This window comes from Oncorhynchus keta, chromosome 7 (genome assembly GCF_023373465.1).
Source record: "Oncorhynchus keta strain PuntledgeMale-10-30-2019 chromosome 7, Oket_V2, whole genome shotgun sequence".
In the NCBI taxonomy this organism is placed as follows: Eukaryota; Metazoa; Chordata; class Actinopteri; order Salmoniformes; family Salmonidae; genus Oncorhynchus; species Oncorhynchus keta.
In genome coordinates this window covers 37,293,441-37,318,431 of record NC_068427.1, presented here as the reverse complement: position 1 = coordinate 37,318,431, position 24,991 = coordinate 37,293,441, and the positions used below count along the sequence as shown (strand labels likewise).

General features: G+C 47.2%; 1 protein-coding gene across 5 annotated transcripts in view; it reads left to right on the top strand.

Annotated features, from left to right (window-relative positions):
* The window catches only part of LOC118385854 (semaphorin-5B-like), a 355,620-nt gene that overhangs the window by 312,041 nt on the left and 18,588 nt on the right, over nt 1–24,991 (top strand). For 3 of the 5 annotated variants that reach the window (XM_052522729.1, XM_052522727.1, XM_052522725.1), the window contains exons 13-19: nt 6,305–6,422; nt 6,814–6,995; nt 8,015–8,158; nt 8,533–8,680; nt 9,075–9,300; nt 12,170–12,382; nt 16,582–16,752. In XM_052522729.1, the coding sequence (XP_052378689.1) occupies nt 6,305–6,422; nt 6,814–6,995; nt 8,015–8,158; nt 8,533–8,680; nt 9,075–9,300; nt 12,170–12,382; nt 16,582–16,752 (1,202 nt within the window). Of the gene's footprint in view, nt 1–6,304; nt 6,423–6,813; nt 6,996–8,014; nt 8,159–8,532; nt 8,681–9,074; nt 9,301–12,169; nt 12,383–16,581; nt 16,753–17,656; nt 17,738–24,991 lie in introns of all 5 variants that reach the window. The other 2 variants (XM_052522726.1, XM_052522724.1) reach the window with 1 other exon arrangement.

Genomic DNA, 24,991 nt, shown 5'->3' with positions numbered 1-24,991 from the left:
TGTACGAAGGGCTATATAAATAAATTTGATTTGATTTTGATTTGTGCCTAGGGGGCATATGTGGGAGGGGATGCTGTCACCTCCAGGCAGATGTTTGTCCCCCTGTGTGCTGAGGGTGTCAGGTTCTTGTCCGGTTCTGGCATTTAGGTCGCCACAGACTAGTACATGTCCCTGGGCCTGGAAATTATTGATTTCGCCCTCCAGGATGGAGAAGCTGTCTTCATTAAAATATGGGGATTCTAGTGGGGGGATATAGGCAGCACACAGGAGGACATTTTTCTCTGTTAGGATAATTTCCTTTTGAATTTCTAGCCAAATGTAGAATGTTCCTGTTTTGATTAATTTAATGGAGTGAGTTAGGTCTGCTCTATACCAAATTAGCATACCCCCTGAGTCCCTTCCCTGTTTCACACCTGGTAGTTTGGTGGATGGGACTACCAGCTCTCTGTAACCTAGAGGGCAACCAGTGGTTCCATCTCCTCTATACCAGGTTTCTTGCAGGATGACAATGTCTGTATTACCGATTTCTTTCGTGAAGTCCGGGTTTCTGCTCTTTAGGCCAAAGGCAGATGACCTCAGGCCTTGGATATTCCAGGATAATATAGTGAAGGCTTTTTGTTCCATAGAGTGTCCAATGTTGTTGGTCGTGGTTTGGCCTCAGGCCAGTAAGTGTGAGCAGAGCCTGCTGAGCATCTGGTACATGCCATTGGCTTGGGCGAGTGTGAGAGTGAGGGTTGGGACTGTTTGCCCGCTCACTACCTGGGCGTATGTGTGGCTTCCATGTTGAGGCCCTCTTTGCGGGGGTGGGGTGCATGGGGTGGGCAGGAGTGGCATAGGTCTGATCTGAGGGGGCCTAAATGGGGTGTGGGCATGGTTGACGTGGGGGGGTGTTGATTGGTTGGGGTGGGGGTGTGGATGTGTCTGGGTGTACTGTGGTCTGGATGTAATTCCTCTTGGCGTGGGTCCTCTATGTGTAGGTCCATTGTGGGGTCCTGCAGATCTGGGAGGGTGTCTCGCTGGTCTGGGTGGGGAGTCAATTGATCTGTTGCTCCTGTGTGAAGTGTTGGGGATACGTTTGAGAGCGATGTCCTTTAGAGTCCTGGCAAAGGTGGGCACTGCTGCCTTGTAGAGGTGGACCTGGTCATAGAGGCTGTTCAAGTCCAGGGTGGAGTGGTGGGCCAGGAAAACATTTGGTTTTGAGGCACAGTCACGGGAAATACTTGCGTTTACCCGCTGTATTGTGGCAGGGTGGAAGTCTTTTCGTGGTAGCAGGGTGGAGATAACCACTTGTGCGTTGGGGAAAGTAGAAGAAGCCTTTTCAATCACTCCCTTCAGTGCTCTCTCTCTCTCTCTCTCTCTCTCTCTCTCTCTCTCTCTCTCTCTCTCTCTCTCTCTCAAATTTGATACACTGTAAAAGGGATACTGTGAAATTGACAGTAGCTTACAGGCAACTCGGTGGCTACAAACATGTTCTATTTCATATTACAGTACACATTCTGTAATATAAATACAGTATCAAAGCAGGTACTGTGTAATCACCAGGCACTGTGTGATCAGAAGGAATGAGTGGATGAATAAATGAAATGAATTTAGGGGAAGGTTTTGTATTTCACAGTACTTTACTGTAATTACAAGGGATCGGTGCAAGCATGTTGGCTGCTAGATAAAGTGTTTACATATTGCATTTCTAGAGACTTAACAGAGGCTTCCTTTATTATTATTATTATTACTTATTGCTAAGGGTACTGAAATAGGTGTAAACATGTATTTTTGAGGCAGAGAAAACACTTGTATAGCCTAAGAAAGTAGCAGAAATGTGCAGAAAGTAGTTTTGAATGCATTTTATTGAAGGGAAACAATAACAGTATTGAACTTTATTGGCAACATAGTGATACATTCTTATATACTGTACAATGAGGAATTCAACTCCCATTTTTTTTAACCATTAACCCCACCCACAAGGTGTATAAACAACAACAATAAATAAGAATAAAATTAGATAATAGATACAAAACAAAAATGTGAACAACATAAATCAATCAACTCTAATTAAGACATGTATGACAGTATGCAAGTGTGTGTGCATGGACTTTGCAGATGTATTTCTCACATGTGCAGCACATAGTATTTGTTTTACAGTCCTTCTTTGGGGGGCAGAATTGGCATCTCCTTCTCTTGCCTGCCCCAGCTGCAGCCTCAGGTGGATCAGGGCAAGATTCAGCCCCCTGAACAGCTTTCACAAGCGCTGCAGAGGCTGCTGTGCAGGGGAGACGCTCCCTTCTTTGAATGTGTGGGGTTACAAGTGCCTTTCCCAGCTGCTCCAGGAACACCCTCCTCTTGTTCCGTGTATCAGGCATCCAGGTAGGGTTGATCTTGTTCCATATCACAAAGGCATTGTATGAGGACACATCTATGATGTTATGGAAGATAACCAGGGGCCAACGGGCAGTCATCCTCCTGCAGCTGTAAGTAACAATCACCTTGTCCAGGTTGTCCACGCCTCCTTTGTTGTGGTTGTAGTCCAGGATGATGGCTGGGATCACTGATCTCAGCCGTTTTGGGCAGTGTGCTCAGGAAGACCACATTCGTATTCCTCTTTGGGAGGTAAGAAACTAGAGTGGCGGTGGGGGTGAAGGCAAACCTTGATGAAAAGGCCTCTCTCCCCCTTGTTGTGAGGAGTGCAGGGGGAGCTCAGGCTTGTTCTTTCTAACTGTGCCAACCATGGTGAACTTCCTCTTCAGGAGCTGCTGGCTGAGTTCAATCAGTAGCACACATAATCTCAATTTCTCTCTCTCTGTGTGTGTGTGTGTGTGACCCTAAGACAATCTTTATACCCTGGTGGTGTACAGCTTTCATGGAAACAAAGGTGATGCTTCACATTTTCTAATGTTGGGGTCACTCTAGGAGAAGTCATAAAATTTCAAGTTGAAAAAAGATAATTTAGGGGGTTTTCTCTGCTGTTAAACGTAGTGGTAGGTCATGTTTGACCCTTAAGACAACACAAGGGTTAAGCTAATGACATAAAGAGAAATACAAACAAATTCATTCAATTAAAAAAACACACAGGTAACATCAATCCATCATTTAGTTAGTCATGGTTGGTCTGGTGGAGTGGTTGACAGTGTGTTTGTATCTTTGTGTTGGGGAGGGGAAGATGTTTAAGGTTTACGACTTGGTGCCACTCCAATCTGTCCTCTATTTGAAATGATGGTGCAGTATAATCACATACAAGTTAAATTGATACAGCATTTTCACTCACGGGTCCAACAAATATAGCCTCTTACAAGGCAAACTTCAAAATATGTTAATGAGCCAGAAACAACACAACTATGCACCCACTAGAGGTCAAGGGGTTTTTGGCGATCCAATGATACAGTATTCAAAATACAGCTGTTAAGGTTTTCTTCCGGTGAAAGAGAGGAGGACCAAAATTCAGCGTGGTTATCTCGATACAGCTTTAATAAAGATAATAACGAATAATACAAAAACAATAAACGTAACGTGAAAATCCGAAACAGCCCAATCTGGTGCAAACAAAACACAGAGACAGGAACAATCACCCACGAAACACTCAAAGAATATGGCTGCCTAAATATGGTTCCCAATCAGAGACAACGATAAACACCTGCCTCTGATTGAGAACCACTCCAGGCAACCATAGACTTTTCTAGACAACTATACAACACCACAATCCCATAACCTACAAAAAAAACCTAGACAAAACACAACACATAAATAACCCATGTCACACCCTGGCCTGACCAAAATAATAAAGAAAACACAAAAGACAACGATAAACACCTGCCTCTGATTGAGAACCACTCCAGGCAACCATAGACTTTTCTAGACAACTATACTACACCACAACCCCATAACCTACAAAAAAAACCTAGACAAAACACAACACATAAATAACCCATGTCACACCCTGGCCTGACCAAAATAATAAAGAAAACACAAAATACTAAGACCAGGGTGTGACAGAACCCCCCCCCCCCCACCACCAAGGTGCGGACTCCCGGCCGCACATGTAAACCCATAGGGGAGGGTCCAGGTGGGCGTCTGTCCACGGTGGCGGCTCCGGCGCGGGACGTGGACCCCACTCCAACATAGCCTTAGTCCGCTTACATCGCGTCCTTAGATTGGCGACCCTCGCCGCCGACCTTGGCCTAGTAACCCCAACAAAGGGCCCCACTGGACTGAGGGGCAGCTCCGGACTGAGGGACAGCTCGGGACTGAGGGACAGCTCAGGACTGAGGGACAGCTCGGGACTGAGAGGAAGCTCGGGACTGAGAGGAAGCTCGGGACTGAGAGGAAGCTCGGGGCTGAGAGGAAGCTCGGGGCTGAGAGGAAGCTCAGGGCTGAGAGGAAGCTCAGGCAGGTTGATGGCTCTGGCAGATCCTGGCTGGCTGATGGTTCTGACAGATCCTGGCTGACTGGCGGTTCCGGCAGATCCTGGCTGACTGGCAGCTCTGGCAGATCCCGGCTGACTGGCGGGTCCTGGCTGAATGGCGGATCCTGGCTGAATGGCGGATCTGGAAGATCCTGGCTGACTGGCGGCTCTGGCGGATCCTGGCAGACTGGCGGATCCTGGCAGACTGGCGGCTCTGGCTGCTCCATGCAGACTGGCGGCTCTGGCTGCTCCATGCAGACTGGCGGCTCTGGCTGCTCCATGCAGACTGGCGGCTCTGGCTGCTCCATGCAGACTGGCGGCTCTGGCTGCTCCATGCAGACTGGCGGCTCTGGCTGCGCTGGACAGGCGGGAGACTCCGGCAGCGCTGGAGAGGAGGAAGGCTCTGGCAGCGCTGGACAGGCGAGGCGCACTGTAGGCCTGATGCGTGGTGCTGGCACTGGTGGTACTTGGCCGAGGACACGCACAGGAAGCCTGGTGTGGGGAGCTGCCACCGGAGGGCTGGTGCGTGGAGGTGGTACTGGATAGACTGGACCGTGCAGGCACACTGGAGCTCTTGAGCACCGAGCCTGCCCAACCTTACCTGATTGAATGCTCCCAGTCACCCTGCCAGTGCGGCGAGGTGGAATAGCCCGCACTGGGCTATGCAGGCGAACCGGGGACACCGTGCGCAAGGCTGGTGCCATGTAAGCCGGCCCAAGGAGACGCACTGGAGACCAGATGCGTAGAGCCGGCTTCATGGCACTTGGCTCAATGCCCACTCTAGCCCGGCCAATACGCGGAGCTGGAATGTACCGCACCGGGCTATGCACCCGCACTGGGGACACCGTGCGCTCCACAGCATAACACGGTGCCTGCCCGGTCTCTCTAGCCCCCTGGTAAGCACAGGAAGTTGGCGCAGGTCTCCTACCTGGCTTCGCCATACTCCCTGTGTTCCTCCCCCCAATACATTTTTGGGGCTGACTCTCGGGCTTCCATCCGCGTCGCCATGCTCGTCTCTCCAACTCCATTCTCCTATAACCCTCCTCGCACTGCTCCAGCGAATCCCAGGCGGGCTCCGGCACTCTCCCTGGGGCGACCGACCACCTGTCTATTTCCTCCCAAGTAGTATAGTCCATACTTCACTGCTCCTGCTGCCTGTCACCACGCCGCTTGGTCCTGTTGTGGTGGGTGATTCTGTTAAGGTTTTCTTCCGGTGAAAGAGAGGAGGACCAAAATGCAGCGTGGTTATCTCGATACATCTTTAATAAAGATAATGACGAACAATACAAAAACAATAAACGTAACATGAAAATCCGAAACAGCCCTATCTGGTGCAGTGCAAACACAGAGACATGAACAATCACCCACGAAACACACAAAGAATATGGCTGCCTAAATATGGTTCCCAATCAGAGACAACGATAAACACCTGTCTCTGATTGAGAACCACTCCAGGCAACCATAGACTTTTCTAGACAACTATACTACACCACAATCCCATAACCTACAAAAAACCCTAGACAAAACACAACACATAAATAACCCATGTCACACCCTGGCCTGACCAAAATAATAAAGAAAACACAAAATACTAAGACCAGGGCGTGACAACAGCAATTATTTGCCCTGTCCATAACAGTTTCCCACAAAAATGATGCTGCAGTAAACAGTACTTTAGTGTTGAAAATACCTAAATTACCATATCATTTACAGTTTTTCGATCACAGTATATGCTTGGTAAGAATGACATGGTCAATGTTGCCAAAGTGAAGTGATACACATAACAATTATAAAAATAACAGCAACAACAACAGTAAGAATAGTATCTATAATACTATAATAGTCCCTCTCTATGTGCCTCTCCCTCCCTCCCTGTTCCTGTCCCTCTCCCCTCCTCCTTTCTCCTCCTAGGCTATGCCTGGAGGCACGGGACCCCTACTGTGGCTGGGACAGAAAACAGAGAAGCTGCACCACTCTCGAGGACAGCTCCAACATGAGCCAGTGGAGTCAGAACATCACTGTGTGTCCGGTAAGATGCAACAGGGACACACAGTTTCCCTCTCCCACCTCTCCTCATTGCATCTGTTGTCACTGGTGCACAATCCCCCATAACCCCATGGGACTGCCTGCCACATGGCAACACGGGCTGGCCGACACCCTGGAATACCTCCTGTCTGTCTGGTCTCTCCTGGGGACTGGCCCTACAGTAGTCTGACACTTTAACAATTTTGTGCTATGTCAACTCTCCTCAGGGACCCTGGTCCTGGTGTGACATTGTTACAGTTTGTCCAGGCCGCTCTCGCAAAATTATTTTTGAGCCTCAAGGGTCTTGTCATGCAGTACCACATGATTAATGATGGCATCCTGTCCATTCCAGTCCCTGACGCTCCAGTCTCTCTCTGCCCTGTCTGACTTTTTAGCTGAGGAACCAGACCACCAATGGCGTCTTTGGACCCTGGACGACGTGGCAACCATGCAGCAATGACGATGGCGACGGCACCAGCTCCTGTCTGTGTCGCTCCAGGGCGTGTGACAATCCCTCTGCTCGTTGTGGTGGGAGGAACTGTGAGGGGTCCACCATCGAAGTCTCCAATTGCTCCAGGTATGTAGAACCACCAACCAACCACACCAATCTTACTCACTGTGTGTCCCAAAAGGCACCCAAATCAGTATATAGGGCATTTCTTAGTCTCTCTGTGCATACTAGCATACTACATAGTATGAAGCAATGTATAGGGCATGCATTCTAAACAGTATGCTTATAATGCTAGTGTGGATATTGGACATCTGCTCTGGTCAAAAGCAGTGCACTATGAAGAATAGGGTCCCATTTCAGATGCATCCTCAGAAATGCAGCATTGTACTCAGGCTGTGACAGAATTAGCATTCTGCCAGGATAAGAGGTATGTCTACAAAACAGGGTTTTGATTAAATAATGTAGGTGACATCCAAGTTTCCCCTCAGAGGTCTTGTACCGTCTGTGTCTAAGGAAATTGGTCAATCACCATTACTGTGAGAGAACAGCTCTCAGATACAAAGTGCCAGCTCCTTCATGTGCAGGTAGCTGTATGTGTGTGTATGTGTGTGTGTGTGCGTGTGCGTGTGCGTGTGCGTGTGTGTGTGTGTGTGTGTGTGTGTGTGTGTGTGTGTGTGTGTGTAACCATTACAACTCAGACACAAAGTGGCGGAGCTCCTTTCATAGCTATGCCAGATTAAACCCAGGTCCAATTATCATTAATGTGAGAGAACTGCTCATATACAAATTGCCGGAGTTGTGTGTGTGTGTGGGGCGGACCTCCTTTCATAGGTATGCCAGATTAAACCCAGGGTGGGGAAATTGAATTGTGTTTAGCCAGAAGTCGCATGCAGACACCAGATAGGTGCAGTGAAGCGTGTTGTTTTACAGGGTCAGCCATAGTGGTGTGGCACTCCTGGACCAAAGGAATGTATTTCTGCTGTATTTCTTAGCTCCTGAGCAAGTGGTTCTCTTTCCTCTCATAATAACAAATGATGGCCATGATCATAAGTATGTCGATTGCTTGAAGGAAGCTGAAATGGTGTATTGGCATGTTTGTGATTCTTTAAACCTTCTTTAATAACATCACATTTCTGTTGCTACAGAAACGGAGGATGGACACCATGGTCGTCATGGGGACAGTGCAGCACCACCTGTGGAACAGGGTTTGAGATGCGCCAGCGCTCCTGCAACAACCCCTCGCCCCGACATGGGGGACGTGTGTGTGTGGGCCCGGTCAGGGACGAGAGGTGAGAGGAGATGGAAGGCCTATTTGGGTCTATTTGAGAGAGAGCAATGTGAAGAAACTTTGATTTTGTCATACTTTTATCAAATGTAATTTTTTTGGCAAATAATTCAACAGTGTTTGTTTGACTCAAAAGAGCAAAACTCTCAAACATTTATGTTTGGCATTTATGAAGGAATGACCTTTATGATTCATTTATGAGACATGATGTGCACTTTTCAGTAACAGTATCTGTCCTCAGTATCTTTTGGGGGATGACAGTCTTCGGTAAATGTCAGCCCTCTTACACACGCCAGTGCCTCTCATGTGAGGCAGAATACAAATTTCAATTTCTCACAAAATGGACAATAAAGTTTCTCTCCTCTCCACTTCTTCTAGGTTCTGTAACGAGGGTGTGTCGTGTCCCCAGCCTATCTTCTGGTCCCTATGGGGTGCCTGGGCTAAGTGCAGTGCAGAGTGTGGAGGAGGGGTCCACTCCAGGGTCAGAAGCTGTGAGAACGGGAACAGCTGCCCAGGCTGCGCATTGGTATGAGACACACACACTTGCACAGACACACAGGCATCAACACATCCATGCCATTACTTACCTTCCCTTTCATACAAGACTCCTTTCTCTCCGTGGGATGTGTGAAGTTACGGTTCAGCTCAGTCTTGACTGGTTTCAGTTGACTGAAATTCAGTTTGAGCTGAAATGCTTTCCCTCCTCTCAGTCAAGTTGGGCTTCCCACAGTGGACTCTAAAACATGCTCTAAACTGAGGATTTAGTTACTTTCATTATGAGTCCAATTAAAGTGTTATGAAGCAGCCAAACAACTCTCAGTATAAAATGGAGAAGAAAAAATATTTTAAAATAATTACCTCTCTTTCTCTGTCTCTCCCTCTCCCTTGCCCCCGCCTCCTCTACCTCTCCCCCTTTCCAGGAATACAAGGCGTGTAACCTTGAGGCGTGTCCAGAGGTGAAGAGGAACACCCCTTGGACCCCGTGGATGCCTGTCAACGTGACGCTGGGCGGAGCACGCCAAGAGCAGAGGATGCGCTACATGTGCCGCGCCCAGCTGGCAGACCCTCACGAGCTGCAGATTGGACGACGCAAAGTAGAGACCCGCTTCTGCCCCAACGACGGCATGGCCACCTGCGAGACTGACAGTGAGTGCTTGTCAATCGTCGCGGCTTTGGGTGTTGCTAGCTAACTCATTGGTGTGGCTTTACACCAAGTGAAGCATGGATGAAAAGGATGCACCTGTCCAACACCAATCATTATTCTCTGGCTATTCTCTAAGCATTGTGGGGGTAAAACTGCCCTGACACAGTCACCACACTGTATCTCCCCCTGGGTGAACAGATTGATCACTAGAAATATATGGCGATTTCAGATGTTTGAAAAGGTCTCTAGAACATCAATATATGCCTTAGACCAATGCACTACGGCAATTCACAATTCTCTAGCAAGCCGTGAGAAGGTAATAGTGAAGGTAATAGTGAGAATACTAATAATACTGATGATACTTGAAGGTAATAGTGCGTCATTTTGTTTGGTTTTAAACCTTCCCCAAACCTTAGCCCTAAACTTAACCACACAGACTTAATGCCAGCTCAAAGACAGAACTACATGCATTTTTTTAAAGGCACATGTAGCCTATATATCAATGCATACTGATATCAAAAACTGTCTAGGTCAAATAGGGGAGAGGCGTTGTACCGTGAGGTGTAGCTTTATCTGGTTTTTTTAAACCTAGTTTGTTGTTTATTTGAGCAAAATGAGATGGAAGGATGTTCCATGCAATAAGGGCTCTATATAATACTGTACGCTTTCTTGAATTTGTTCTGGATTTGGGGACTGTGAAAAGACCCCTGGTGGCATGTCTGGTGGGATAAGTGTGTGTGTCAGAGCTATGTGGAAGTTGACTGCAAACAATTTGGGATTATAAACACAATGTTTCTTATAAAAAGAAGTGATGCAGTCAGTCTATCCTCAACTCTTAGCCAAGAGAGACTGGCAGCATAGTATTTATATCACCCTTCTGATTACAATGAAGAGCAAGACTTGCCACTCTGTTCTAGACTAGCTGCAGCTTAACTAGGTCTTTCCTTGCAGCACTGGACCACACGACTGGACAAGAATCAAGATAAGACAAAACTAGAGCCTGCAGAACTTGCTTTTTGGAGTGTGGTGTCAAAGAAACAGAGCATCTCTTTATTTCGGCTAGACCTCTCCCCATCTTTAAAACCATTGAATCTATAAGTTTTGACCATGACAGTTTACAATCTAAGGTAATGCCAAGTAATGTGTGTGTGTGTGTGTGTGTGCGTGCTGCGGGGTTGAGGCTACGAACTCATAGGCTCTCATCCCTTCCAGGCTTCTGGGAGGGAGGGTGGACAATGAGCCTGTCATAGCAGATGTAAGCAATGTCCCCACACTCTCTGGCACCTTTCGTGGCTGGGATCAGTTCTTTCCTCTTCTGCCACACAGCTTCAGGATAGTTCTCGTTGAGGAAGATATACATTCCCCTCATGTTCTTGGCTCTTTTCAGAACAGCTACCTTGTCCTAGAACCTCAGGATCTTGACCACTATTGGCCTGGCTCTATCACCTGGGCTGGTGGTGGGTTTTCCAGTCCTGTGGGCACGCTCCACCTCAATCTTCCTGTGGTCCATCTTCAATTTCTCAGAAATCATTTCCCTCACTCTGTCCTCAGGGGGCGGCAGGGTAGCCTAGTGGTAAGAGCGTTGGACTAGTAACCGGAAGGTTGCAAGTTCAAATTCATGAGCTGACAAGGTACAAATCTGTCGTTCTGCCACTGAACAGGCAGTTAACCCACTGTTCCTAGGCTGTCATTGAAAATAAGAATTTGTTCTTAACTGACTTAAGTAAAGTAAAGGTAAAAAATATTTTTTAAAAGGTCTCATGTGGAGATTCTGCAATTCTGTCCACAACTATGTTGTTCTGCCTTGATTGTCCCTCAAAACTGATTTATCTGTCATTGTCATTGTCATGGATTCACACACAGAACTGACGTCCTCTCTCAATGACTTACAGATTGCTGTCGTCTTGCTGTTCTCCTGTTTTAACTCATCGAGCTGACCCTGGGAGAACTGCAAACTGTTCTGCAGGTCCTGTACCTTTCTGGTCAGGTCATCCATTCTTTTATTAGTAGAATTCACAAGTATTTGGACAAAACATTTGAAGCTATTTTCTTGTGGCTGTAACAACTGCTTGTTGGTCTCTTTTTGTTAGTTTAAAAAATCCTTCACGTGTGATGGAGAGACACCACTGTCCTCAACTGTACTCCCGCCGGCTTTGGTCTTTGTCATGGTAGCTAGCAACGTAGGTTACGCTGATACTCCTCGCAGTTCCAGACAGGGCAGGTCACAGGGAAGATTGAAAACAACAAACAGCAGGGATCTAGACAGCCACAAACCCTTGAAAATCCACGGTCCTAGTCACAATGGCTAACCACGTTGCGGGCTGCGTTCAAGAAAACCTCACTAGCTTGATAATCAGCTAGCTAGCAGCTAGGCTAGCTGCAATGCCAAATAGCTCCACAGACCAGTCCTTGGTCGGCAGGATCACTGGAAAGAGACCAGCAGTCCCAGCAACTGACGCCAACTGCTTCTTAGTCCAAACTAAGAAGCTAGGTAGCTACCAATAACTTTCCAAAACACTTATAAACAACAAACTTTCCAAACAAACAAAACCTAGCTCTTCCTCGTTCCACATTCAACAGGAGGTGACGTGTATTGGGGAACAGGAGAAGAGGGGGACAAGAGAATAGGGGGACAAGAGGACAGGAGGACCATAGGACAGGAGGACAGGGGGTCAGAAGGACAGCAGAAGGACAGCAATTGGTCCCCTGGCCTGGTCTCAGTAATCTGTCCACTGTATGTGTGAGCTATTCCATAGACATATTATAACATACACTGCTACCGTAGTACTCTATGACCAGTGTAATGTAGAAGTAGATGTGATCAAGTCTATTGAGTAGACCAGTAACCTGTGTATTAACCCTTTCCTATAGCTCTGGTGGAGGACCTCCTGAGGACCCCTGTGGTACGAGTGGCGGGCTCCGGCTGGTCGTCATGGGAGACGTGGTCCGCCTGCTCCCAGGACTGTGCCAAAGGGTACCGTACCCGCAAGCGCACCTGTGCCACGCCAGAGGGCAAGGTTGCCCCCCCAGCCTGCAGGGGTTCGCCCGTAGAGTACCAAGACTGCAACTCTCAGGCCTGCCCAGGTAAAGGGGAAAGAACACAAGCACACATCCACAAACACACTGTTATGCACTGTTACCTATTGGGACAGTCTTCAGTCTGGCAGGTACAGTGGGGCAAAAAAGTATTTAGTCAGCCACCAATTGTGCAAGTTCTCCCACTTAAAAAGATGAGAGAGGCCTGTAATTTTAATCATGGGTACACTTCAACTATGACAGACAAAATTAGGAAAAAAATCCAGAAAATCACATTGTAGGATTTTTATTGAATTTATTTGCAAATTATGGTGGGAAATAAGTATTTGGTCACCTACAAACAAGCAAGATTTCTGGCTCTCACAGACCTGTAACTTCGTCTTTGAGAGGCTCCTCTGTCCTCCACTCGTTACCTCTATGATAAATCAAATCAAATCAAATCAAATGTTATTTGTCACATACACATGGTTAGCAGATGTTAATGCGAGTGTAGCGAAATGCTTGTGCTTCTAGTTCCGACAACGCAGTGATAACCAACAAGTAATCTAACTAACAATTCCAAAACTACTGTCTTATACACAGTGTAAGGGGATAAAGAATATGTACATAAGGATATATGAATGAGTGATGGTACAGGGCAGCATACAGTAGATGGTATCGAGTACAGTATATACATATGAGATGAGTATGTAGACAAAGTAAACAAAGTGGCATAGTTAAAGTGGCTAGTGATACATGTATTACATAAGGATGCAGTCGATGATATAGAGTACAGTATATACGTATGCATATGAGATGAATAATGTAGGGTAAGTAACATTATATAAGGTAGCATTGTTTGAAGTGGCTAGTGATATATTTACATAATTTCCCATCAATTCCCATTATTAAAGTGGCTGGAGTTGGGTCAGTGTCAATGACAGTGTGTTGGCAGCAGCCACTCAATGTTAGTGGTGGCTGTTTAACAGTCTGATGGCCTTGAGATAGAAGCTGTTTTTCAGTCTCTCGGTCCCAGCTTTAATGCACCTGTACTGACCTCGCCTTCTGGATGATAGCGGGGTGAACAGGCAGTGGCTCGGGTGGTTGATGTCCTTGATGATCTTTATGGCCTTCCTGTAACATCGGGTGGTGTAGGTGTCCTGGAGGGCAGGTAGTTTGCCCCCGGTGATGCGTTGTGCAGACCTCACTACCCTCTGGAGAGCCTTACGGTTGAGGGCGGAGCAGTTGCCATACCAGGCGGTGATACAGCCCGCCAGGATGCTCTCGATTGTGCATCTGTAGAAGTTTGTGAGTGCTTTTGGTGACAAGCCGAATTTCTTCAGCCTCCTGAGGTTGAAGAGGCGCTGCTGCGCCTTCTTCACGACGCTGTCAGTGTGAGTGGACCAATTCAGTTTGTCTGTGATGTGTATGCCGAGGAACTTAAACTTGCTACCCTCTCCACTACTGTTCCATCGATGTGGATAGGGGGTGTTCCCTCTGCTGTTTCCTGAAGTCCACAATCATCTCCTTAGTTTTGTTGACGTTGAGTGTGAGGTTATTTTCCTGACACCACACTCCGAGGGCCCTCACCTCCTCTCTGTAGGCCGTCTCGTCGTTGTTGGTAATCAAGCCTACCACTGTTGTGTCGTCCGCAAACTTGATGATTGAGTTGGAGGCGTGCGTGGCCACGCAGTCGTGGGTGAACAGGGAGTACAGGAGAGGGCTCAGAACGCACCCTTGTGGGGCCCCGTGTTGAGGATCAGCGGGGAGGAGATGTTGTTGCCTACCCTCACCACCTGGGGGCGGCCCGTCAGGAAGTCCAGTACCCAGTTGCACAGGGCGGGGTCGAGACCCAGGGTCTCGAGCTTGATGACGAGCTTGGAGGGTACTATGGTGTTGAATGCCGAGCTGTAGTCGATGAACAGCATTCTCACATAGGTATTCCTCTTGTCCAGGTGGGTTAGGGCAGTGTGCAGTGTGGTTGAGATTGCGTCGTCTGTGGACCTATTTGGGCGGTAAGCAAATTGGAGTGGGTCTAGGGTGTCAGGTAGGGTGGAGGTGATATGGTCCTTGACTAGTCTCTCAAAGCACTTCATGATGACGGAAGTGAGTGCTACGGGGCGGTAGTCGTTTAGCTCAGTTACCTTAGCTTTCTTGGGAACAGGAACAATGGTGGTGAAAATTACAGGCCTCTCTCATTTTTTTAAGTGGGAGAAATTGCACAATTGGTGGCTGACTAAATACTTTTTTGCCCCACTGTATACACGCATGCACACACTGCTCCCATAACTACAAAATATTATCTACAGTTGTGGTTGGCATAATACACAATTTAACACACAGCACCAGGGGAGAGACATGTATGCTAATGCTAATGCCAGTCCTCTAAAGTAATGCTGAGGGAATCATTAATTAGCTAATGGCTAGCATGGCAGCGGAGCAGAACCCTGCTAAGACGAGTCCTTGGTTTGAGTAGCTGAGTCAGTTCAGTGTTTGAACTAAAGCACCGCATCATTACCATAATCATGCAGTTGACCTGCTTTAACTGGAGGTAACTGCACCTCGTCTCAGCTCAACCCAGCTCTGATCTTAACACTCATGTAAATGGAATGTGGACAGACTGACTGACTGTATGAATGTTTTATGTTTGGTGAATCACTGATGAACACATCCCTTGAGTGTATATTTAATGGCTGGTCACTGGCCATTGCTACCTACATAAGATTACTGGCTGTGTATGCCAGCCTATTATCCTCTGTCTCTGAATGATGTACCATGAATCAGCCTGCCATCTCTCTGTGCCTCTGAAAGTTGTATATTATGTGACTTTGGGAGGGGGGGTACCTGATTGACAGAAAGAGAGAGAGAGAGAGAGAGAGAGGGAGATTGAGAGAAAGAGGGACAATGACACAGAGAGAGATATTGGTACTGATTGAGAGAAAGAGGGACAAAGAGAGGGGGAAGGGAGACAGTTAAAGAAAATGGATTTGACAAGAGTGAGATGGAGGTGGAGAGAGTTAGAGAGAAATGTCTGTAACGAGAACTGGTCCGGTTTGATCTGGCGTTATCATACATCCTCAAGGCTTCTGTTTACTCTCTCTATTTTATTCTTTCTCCATGATGTCCCTCCCAGTCCCGTCACAATGCACTCCCAGTTGCCAGACAGTCAGAGCAGTTTGAGGCAACCAAAGCAGGCATGCTACATTTCACTGCCCCTACTGTCTAATCCACTGGAGTAAATAGAGTTTTCTAGAGCAGAGAGACGAGGGGTCCAGGTCAACCCCAGCTCCACTCACCTCTCTCCACTCTCCACTCACCTCTCTCCACTCATCACTCACCTCTCTCCACTCATCACTCACCTCTCTCCACTCATCACTCACCTCTCTCCACTCATCACTCACCTCTCTCCACTCACCTCTATCCACTCATCACTCACCTCTCTCCACTCATCACTCACCTCTCTCCACTCATCACTCACCTCTCTCCACTCATCACTCACCTCTCTCCACTCACCTCTCTCCACTCATCACTCACCTCTCTCCACTCATCACTCACCTCTCTCCACTCATCACTCACCTCTCTCCACTCATCACTCACCTCTCTCCACTCATCACTCACCTCTCTCCACTCATCACTCACCTCTCTCCACTTACCTCTCTCCACTCACCTCTCTCCACTCATCACTCACCTCTCTCCACTCATCACTCACTCTCTCCACTCATCACTCACCTCTCTCCACTCATCACTCACTCTCTCCACTCATCACTCACCTCTCTCCACTCATCACTCACCTCTCTCCACTCATCACTCACTCTCTCCACTCATCACTCACCTCTCTCCACTCATCACTCACCTCTCTCCACTCATCACTCACCTCTCTCCACTCATCACTCACCTCTCTCCACTCATCACTCACCTCTCTCCACTCATCACTCACTCTCTCAGCTCAAACACTGTCATACAGGAGGGCAGACTGACTGCAACTGCCAATGTGTGAGGAAATGACAACACATTAAATACTATAGAAGGGTTTTAAGCACAGGGTAGTTGTTCTGATGAGTCTTACTCACAGCCATGGATAGAGACAGGAGTCTTAGTTGTTTTCTAATAGGCTGATCAATCTGGTCTTCTAGGTAGACTTTATGTGTGTCTGTTGCAGCTAGAAGAGGATAACATTTCATATGTTGATTTTTGCCTAGTTGGTGATGAAAGAGGTATCTGACCTTGCTTGCGTGTTTGTGTGTGTGTGTGTGTGTTTTCCCATCTAGTGAGTGGAGCCTGGTCCTGTTGGTCATCCTGGTCTCAGTGTTCGATACCCTGTGGTGGAGGGCACTATCAGCGTACCCGCTCCTGTAACAAGCCCAGCCCTGGCAACGGAGGAGATATCTGTATTGGCCTACACACTGAGGAAGCGCTGTGCAACACACACCCCTGTGACGGTAAGGCAAAGACACACATCCATCAGAGTCGCAGGCTTTCCTGTTCTTTACATGAATGAATGAATTACATTTGGTTTCTGTGTCAAATTGCCAGTTGGCGGCCCATCCCTTATGGTATTAATTGACAAATAAACAAACATAATAATTCACTGTGGTAATTAAATTATAATTCTTCTTCTGGTGTTCTCTGCATTGCGCATCACATAAAGACTGGAAAAATGTAAGGTAAAAATCACTACATAATAGTAAATAAGGTTATCCAAACAATAACTACATCCCTAGAGCAGTTAAATAATATACATACACACTGTATATAAACACATACACACTGTATATATACACATACACATAGTATATAAACACATACACACTGTATATATACACATACACACATATAAACACATACACACTGTATATATACACATACACACAGTATATAAACACATACACACTGTATATATACACATACACACAGTATATATACACATACACACTGTATATATACACATACACACAGTATATAAACACATACACACTGTATATACACACATACACACTATATATATACACATACACACTGTATATACAGGTATACACATACACACTGTATATATACATATACACACATACAGTTGAAGTTTACATACACCTTATCCAAATACATTTGAACTCAGTTTTTTACAATTCCTGACATTTAATCCTAGTAAAAATGTCCTGTTTTAGGTCAGTTAGGATCACCACTTTATTTTAAGAATGTGAAATGTCAGAATAATAGTAGAGAGAAAGATTTATTTCCTCTTTAATTTCTTTCATCATATTCCCAGTGGGTCAGAAGTTTATATACACTCAATTGGTATTTGGTAGTATTGCTTTTAAATTGTTTAACTTGGGTCAAACGTTTCAGGTAGCCTTCCACAGGCTTCCCACGATAAGCTGGGTGAATTTTGGCCCATTCCTCCTGACAGAGCTGGTGTAGCTGAGTCAGGTTTGTAGGCCTCCTTGCTCGCACACTTTTTCAGTTCTGCCCACAAATTTTCTATAGGCTTGAGGTCAGGGCTTTGTACATTTACATTTTTACATTTAAGTCATTTAGCAGACGCTCTTATCCAGAGCGACTTACAAATTGGTGCATTCACCTTATGACATCCAGTAGAATAGTCACTTTACAATAGTGCATCTAAATCTTAAAGGGGGGTGAGAAGGATTACTTATCCTATCCTAGGTATTCCTTAAAGAGGTGGGGTTTCAGGTGTCTCCGGAAGGTGGTGATTGACTCCGCTGTCCTGGCGTCGTGAGGGAGTTTGTTCCACCATTGGGGGCCAGAGCAGCGAACAGTTTTGACTGGGCTGAGCGGGAACTGTACTTCCTCAGTGGTAGGGAGGCGAGCAGGCCAGAGGTGGATGAACGCAGTGCCCTTGTTTGGGTGTAGGGCCTGATCAGAGCCTGGAGGTACTGAGGTGCCGTTCCCCTCACAGCTCCGTAGGCAAGCACCATGGTCTTGTAGCAGATGCGAGCTTCAACTGGAAGCCAGTGGAGAGAGCGGAGGAGCGGGGTGACGTGAGAGAACTTGGGAAGGTTGAACACCAGACGGGCTGCGGCGTTCTGGATGAGTTGTAGGGTTTAATGGCACAGGCAGGAGCCCAGCCAACAGCGAGTTGCAGTAGTCCAGACGGGAGATGACAAGTGCCTGGATTAGGACCTGCGCCGCTTCCTGTGTGAGGCAGGGTCGTACTCTGCGGATGTTGTAGAGCATGAACCTACAGGAACGGGCCACCGCCTTGATGTTAGTTGAGAACGACAGGGTGTTGTCCAGGATCACGCCAAGGTTCTTAGCGCTCTGGGAGGAGGACACAATGGAGTTGTCAACCGTGATGGCGAGATCATGGAACGGGCAGTCCTTCCCGGGAGGAAGAGCAGCTCCGTCTTGCCGAGGTTCAGCTTGAGGTGGTGATCCGTCATCCACACTGATATGTCTGCCAGACATGCAGAGATGCGATTCGCCACCTGGTCATCAGAAGGGGGAAAGGAGAAGATGAATTGTGTGTCGTCTGCATAGCAATGATAGGAGAGACCATGTGAGGTTATGACAGAGCCAAGTGACTTGGTGTATAGCGAGAATAGGAGAGGGCCTAGAACAGAGCCCTGGGGACACCAGTGGTGAGAGCGCGTGGTGAGGAGACAGATTCTCGCCACGCCACCTGGTAGGAGCGACCTGTCAGGTAGGACGCAATCCAAGCGTGGGCCGCGCCGGAGATGCCCAACTCGGAGAGGGTGGAGAGGAGGATCTGATGGTTCACAGTATCGAAGGCAGCCGATAGGTCTAGAAGGATGAGAGCAGAGGAGAGAGAGTTAGCTTTAGCGGTGCGGAGCGCTCCGTGATACAGAGAAGAGCAGTCTCAGTTGAATGACTAGTCTTGAAACCTGACTGATTTGGATCAAGAAGGTCATTCAGAGAGAGATAGCGGAGAGCTGGCCAAGGACGGCACGTTCAAGAGTTTTGGAGAGAAAAGAAAGAAGGGATACTGGTCTGTAGTTGTTGACATCGGAGGGATTGAGTGTAGGTTTTTTCAGAAGGGGTGCAACTCTCGCTCTCTTGAGGACGGAAGGGACGTAGCCAGCGGTCAGGGATGAGTTGATGAGCAAGGTGAGGTAAGGGAGAAGGTCTCCGGAAATGGTCTGGAGAAGAGAGGAGGGGATAGGGTCAAGCGGGCAGGTTGTTGGGCGGCCGGCCGTCACAAGACGCGAGATTTCATCTGGAGCGAGAGGGGAGAAAGAGGTCAGAGCACAGGGTAGGGCAGTGTGAGCAGAACCAGCGGTGCCGTTTGACTTAGCAAACGAGGATCGGATGTCGTCGACCTTCTTTTCAAAATGGTTGACGAAGTCATCTACAGAGAGGGAGGAGGGGGGGAGGGGGAGGAGGATTCAGGAGTGAGGAGAAGGTGGCAAAGAGCTTCCTAGGGTTAGAGGCAGATGCTTGGAATTTAGAGTGGTAGAAAATGGCTTTAGCAGCAGAGACAGAGGAGGAAAATGTAGAGAGGAGGGAGTGAAAGGATGCCAGGTCCGCAGGGAGGCGAGTTTTCCTCCATTTCCGCTCAGCTGCCCGGAGCCCTGTTCTGTGAGCTCGCAATGAGTCGTCGAGCCACGGGGCGGGAGAGGAGGACCGCGCCGGCCTGGAGGATAGGGGACATAGAGAGTCAAAGGATGCAGAAAGGGAGGAGAGGAGGGTTGAGGAGGCAGAATCAGGAGAGAGGTTGGAGAAGGTATGAGCAGAGGGAAGAGATGATAGGATGGAAGAGGAGAGAGTAGCGGAGGAGAGAGAGCGAAGGTTGGGACGGCGCGATACCATCCGAGTAGGGGCAGTGTGGGAGGTGTTAGATGAGAGCGAGAGGGAAAAGGATACAAGGTAGTGGTCGGAGACTTGGAGGGGAGTTGCAATGAGGTTAGTGGAAGAACAGCATCTAGTAAAGATGAGGTCGAGCGTATTGCCTGCCTTGTGAGTAGGGGGGGAAGGTGAGAGGGTGAGGTCAAAAGAGGAGAGGAGTGGAAAGAAGGAGGCAGAGAGGAATGAGTCAAAGGTAGACGTGGGGAGGTTGAAGTCGCCCAGCACTGTGAGAGGTGAGCCGTCCTCAGGAAAGGAGCTTATCAAGGTATCAAGCTCATTGATGAACTCTCCGAGGGAACCTGGAGGGCGATAAATTATAAGGATGTTAAGCTTGAAAGGGCTGGTAATTGTGACAGTATGGAATTCAAAGGAGGCGATAGACAGATGGGTGAGGGGAGAAAGAGAGAATGACCACTTGGGAGAGATGAGGATCCCGGTGCCACCACCCCGCTGACCAGAAGCTCTCGGGGTGTGCGAGAACATGTGGGCGGACGAAGAGAGAGCAGTAGGAGTAGCAGTGTTGTCTGTGGTGATCCATGTTTCCGTCAGTGCCAAGAAGTCGAGGGACTGGAGGGAGGCATAGGCTGAGATGAACTCTGCCTTGTTGGCCGCAGATCGGCAGTTCCAGAGGCTACCGGAGACCTGGAACTCCACGTGGGTCGTGCGCGCTGGGACCACCAGATTAGGGTGGCCGCGGCCACGCGGTGTGGAGCGTTTGTATGGTCTGTGCAGAGAGGAGAGAACAGGGATAGACAGACACATAGTTGACAGGCTACAGAAGAGGCTACGCTAATGCAAAGGAGATTGAATGACAAGTGGACTACACGTCTCGAATGTTCAGAAAGTTAAGCTTACGTAGCAAGAATCTTATTGACTAAAATGATTAAAATGATACAGTACTGCTGAAGTAGGCTAGCTGGCAGTAGCTGCGTTGTTGACACTACACTAATCAAGTCGTTCCGTTGAGTGTAATAGTTTCTGCAGTGCTGCTATTCGGGGGCTAGCTGGCTAGCTAGCAGTGTTGTTTACGTTACGTTGCGTTAAAAGAATGACGATAGCTGGCTAGCTAACCTAGAAAATCGCTCTAGACTACACAATTATCTTTGACACAAAGACGGCTATGTAGCTAGCTACGATCAAACAAATCAAACCGTTGTACTGTAATGAAATGAAATGAAAATGTGATACTACCTGTGAATGCGACCGGGTTGTTGAGTTCTATTCAGTAGATGTTGGCTAGCTGTTAGCTGTTAGCTGTTGGCTAGCTAGCAGAGTCTCCTACGTTAAGGACGACAAATAGCTGGCTAGCTAACCTCGGTAAATTAAGATAATCACTCCAAGACTACACACTCTAAACTACACAATTATCTTGGATACAAAGACAGCTATGTAGCTAGCTAACACTAAACTAATCAAGTCGTTCAGTTGAGTGTAATAGTGTAATAGCACTACAGTGCTGCTAATCTGTGGGCGTTTGCTAGCGTTTGCTAGCTGGCTAGCTGCTGGGCGAATAGCAGTGAAGGCTACGTTAGGGCGACGAAATACGATAATTATGCAATTATCTCTGATACAAGGACGGCTATGTAGCTAGCTAAGAAGAAATTGCTAAGATTAGACAAATCAACCGTTGTACTATAATGAAATGTAATGAAAAAGTTATACTACCTGCGGAGCGAAGTGCGATGCGACCGCTCGCTCCAACCCGGAAGTACTATGATGGCCACTCCAATACCTTGACTTTGTTGTCCTTAAGCCATTTTGCCACGACTTTGGAAGTATGCTTGGGGTCATTGTCCATTTGGAAAACCCATTTTCAACCAATTTGCTTCAATATATCCACAAAATTTTCCTACCTCATGATGCCATCTATTTTGTGAAGTGCACCAGTCCCTCCTGCAGCAAAGCACCTCCACAACATGATGCTGCCACCCCGTGCTTCACGGTTGGGATGGTGTTCTTTGCTTGCAAGCCTCCCCCTTTTTCCTCCAAACATAACAATGGCCATCATAGCCAAACAGTTCAATTTTTGTTTCAACAGACTAGAGAACATTTCTTCAAAAAGTACAATCTTCATCCCCGTGTGCAGTTGCAAACCATAGTCTGGCTTTTTCATTATGGTTTTGGAGCAGTGGCTTCTTTCTTGCTGAGTGGCCTTTCAGGTTATGTCGATATAGGACTCGTTTTACTGTGGACATAGATTTTTTTTGTACCTGTTTCCTCCAGCATCTTCACGAGGTCCTTTGCTGTTGTTCTGGGATTTATTTGCACTTTTCGCACCAAAGTATGTTCATCTCTAGGAGAACGTGTCTCCTTCCTGAGTGGTATGATGCCTGCATGGTCCCATGGGGTTTATACTTGCGTACTATTGTTTATACAGATGAACGTGGTACCTTCAGGTATTTGGAAATTGCTCCCAAGGATGAGCAATTTTTTTCTGAGGTGTTGGTTGATTGCTTTTTATTTTTCCCATGATGTCAAGCAAAGAGTCACTGAGTTTGAAGGTAGGCCTTGAAATACATCCACAGGTACACCTCCAATTGACTCAAATGATGTCAATTAGCTTATCAGAAGCTTCTAAAGCCATGACATCATTTTCTGGAATTTTCCAAGCTGTTGAAAGGCACAGTCAACTTAGTGTATGTACACTTCTGACTCACTGGAATTGTGATACAGTGAATTATAAGTGAAATAATCTGTCTGTAAACAATTGTTGGAACAATGACTTGTGTCATGCACAAAGTAGATGTCTTTACCGACTTGCCAAAACTACAGTTTGTTAGTGAGAAATTTGTGGAGTGGTTTAAAAACTAGTTTAATTGAATCCAACCTAAGTGTATGTAAACTTCCGACTTCAACTGTACATACATACATAACATATACAGATAAATAAATACAGAAAAAAATAAGAAGGTATTTGAACCCAGTCTGGCACAAAGAGAAGATTCATATGGGAGACAAGCCTATACACAATCTATATACACACATACCATTTACCACATAGAAGCTAAAAGTTGTTTTTTACAATTTCATTATAGGTAGCACTTTTTCTTTTATTCCAGGCTTTATATAAATATTCCACAATCGGAAGTACACAATGGACAAAACACAATTCAGTTTCTCCTCATCACTCAGCCACATAATGCCAGGGTATATCTGGTGGTCTGTCTCTTCATCACGCAGCCACATAATGCCAGGGTATATCTGGTGGTCTGTCTCCTCATCACTCAGCCACATAATGCCAGGGTATATCTGGTGGTCTGTCTTCTCATCACTCAGCCACATAATGCCAGGGTATATCTGGTGGTCTGTCTTGTCGTCACTCAGCCACATAATGACAGGGTATATCTGGTGGTCTGTCTCCTCATCACTCAGCCACATAATGCCAGGGTATATCTAGTGGTCTGTCTCCTCGTCACTCAGCAACATAATGCCAGGGTATATCTAGTGGTCTGTCTCCTCATCACTCAGCCACATAATGCCAGGGTATATCTGGTGGTCTGTCTTCTCATCACTCAGCCACATAATGCCAGGGTATATCTGGTGGTCTGTCTCCTCATCACTCAGCCACATAATGCCAGGGTATATCTGGTGGTCTGTCTCCTCGTCACTCAGCAACATAATGCCAGGGTATATCTGGTGGTCTGTCTCCTCGTCACTCAGCAACATAATGCCAGGGTATATCTGGTGGTCTGTCTTGTCGTCACTCAGCCACAAAATTGACAGGGTATATCTGGTGGTCTGTCTCCTCATCACTCAGCCACATAATGCCAGGGTATATCTGGTGGTCTGTCTCTTCATCACTCAGCCACATAATGCCAGGGTATATCTAGTGGTCTGTCTCCTCGTCACTCAGCCACATAATGCCAGGGTATATCTGGTGGTCTATCTTGTCGTCACTCAGCCACATAATGCCAGGGTATATCTGGTGGTCTGTCTCTTCATCACTCAGCCACATAATGCCAGGGTATATCTGGTGGTCTGTCTCTTCATCACTCAACCACATAATGCCAGGGTATATCTGGTGGTCTGTCTCCTCATCACTCAGCCACATAATGCCAGGGTATATCTGGTGGTCTGTCTCTTCATCACGCAGCCACATAATGCCAGGGTATATCTGGTGGTCTGTCTTCTCATCACTCAGCCACATAATGCCAGGGTATATCTGGTGGTCTGTCTTGTCGTCACTCAGCCACATAATGACAGGGTATATCTGGTGGTCTGTCTCCTCATCACTCAGCCACATAATGCCAGGGTATATCTGGTGGTCTGTCTCCTCGTCACTCAGCAACATAATGCCAGGGTATATCTGGTGGTCTGTCTCCTCGTCACTCAGCAACATAATGCCAGGGTATATCTGGTGGTCTTTCTTGTCGTCACTCAGCCACAAAATTGACAGGGTATATCTGGTGGTCTGTCTCCTCATCACTCAGCCACATAATGCCAGGGTATATCTGGTGGTCTGTCTCTTCATCACTCAGCCACATAATGCCAGGGTATATCTAGTGGTCTGTCTCCTCGTCACTCAGCCACATAATGCCAGGGTATATCTGGTGGTCTGTCTCCTCGTCACTCAGCAACATAATGCCAGGGTATATCTGGTGGTCTGTCTCCTCGTCACTCAGCAACATAATGCCAGGGTATATCTGGTGGTCTTTCTTGTCGTCACTCAGCCACAAAATTGACAGGGTATATCTGGTGGTCTGTCTCCTCATCACTCAGCCACATAATGCCAGGGTATATCTGGTGGTCTGTCTCTTCATCACTCAGCCACATAATGCCAGGGTATATCTAGTGGTCTGTCTCCTCGTCACTCAGCCACATAATGCCAGGGTATATCTGGTGGTCTATCTTGTCGTC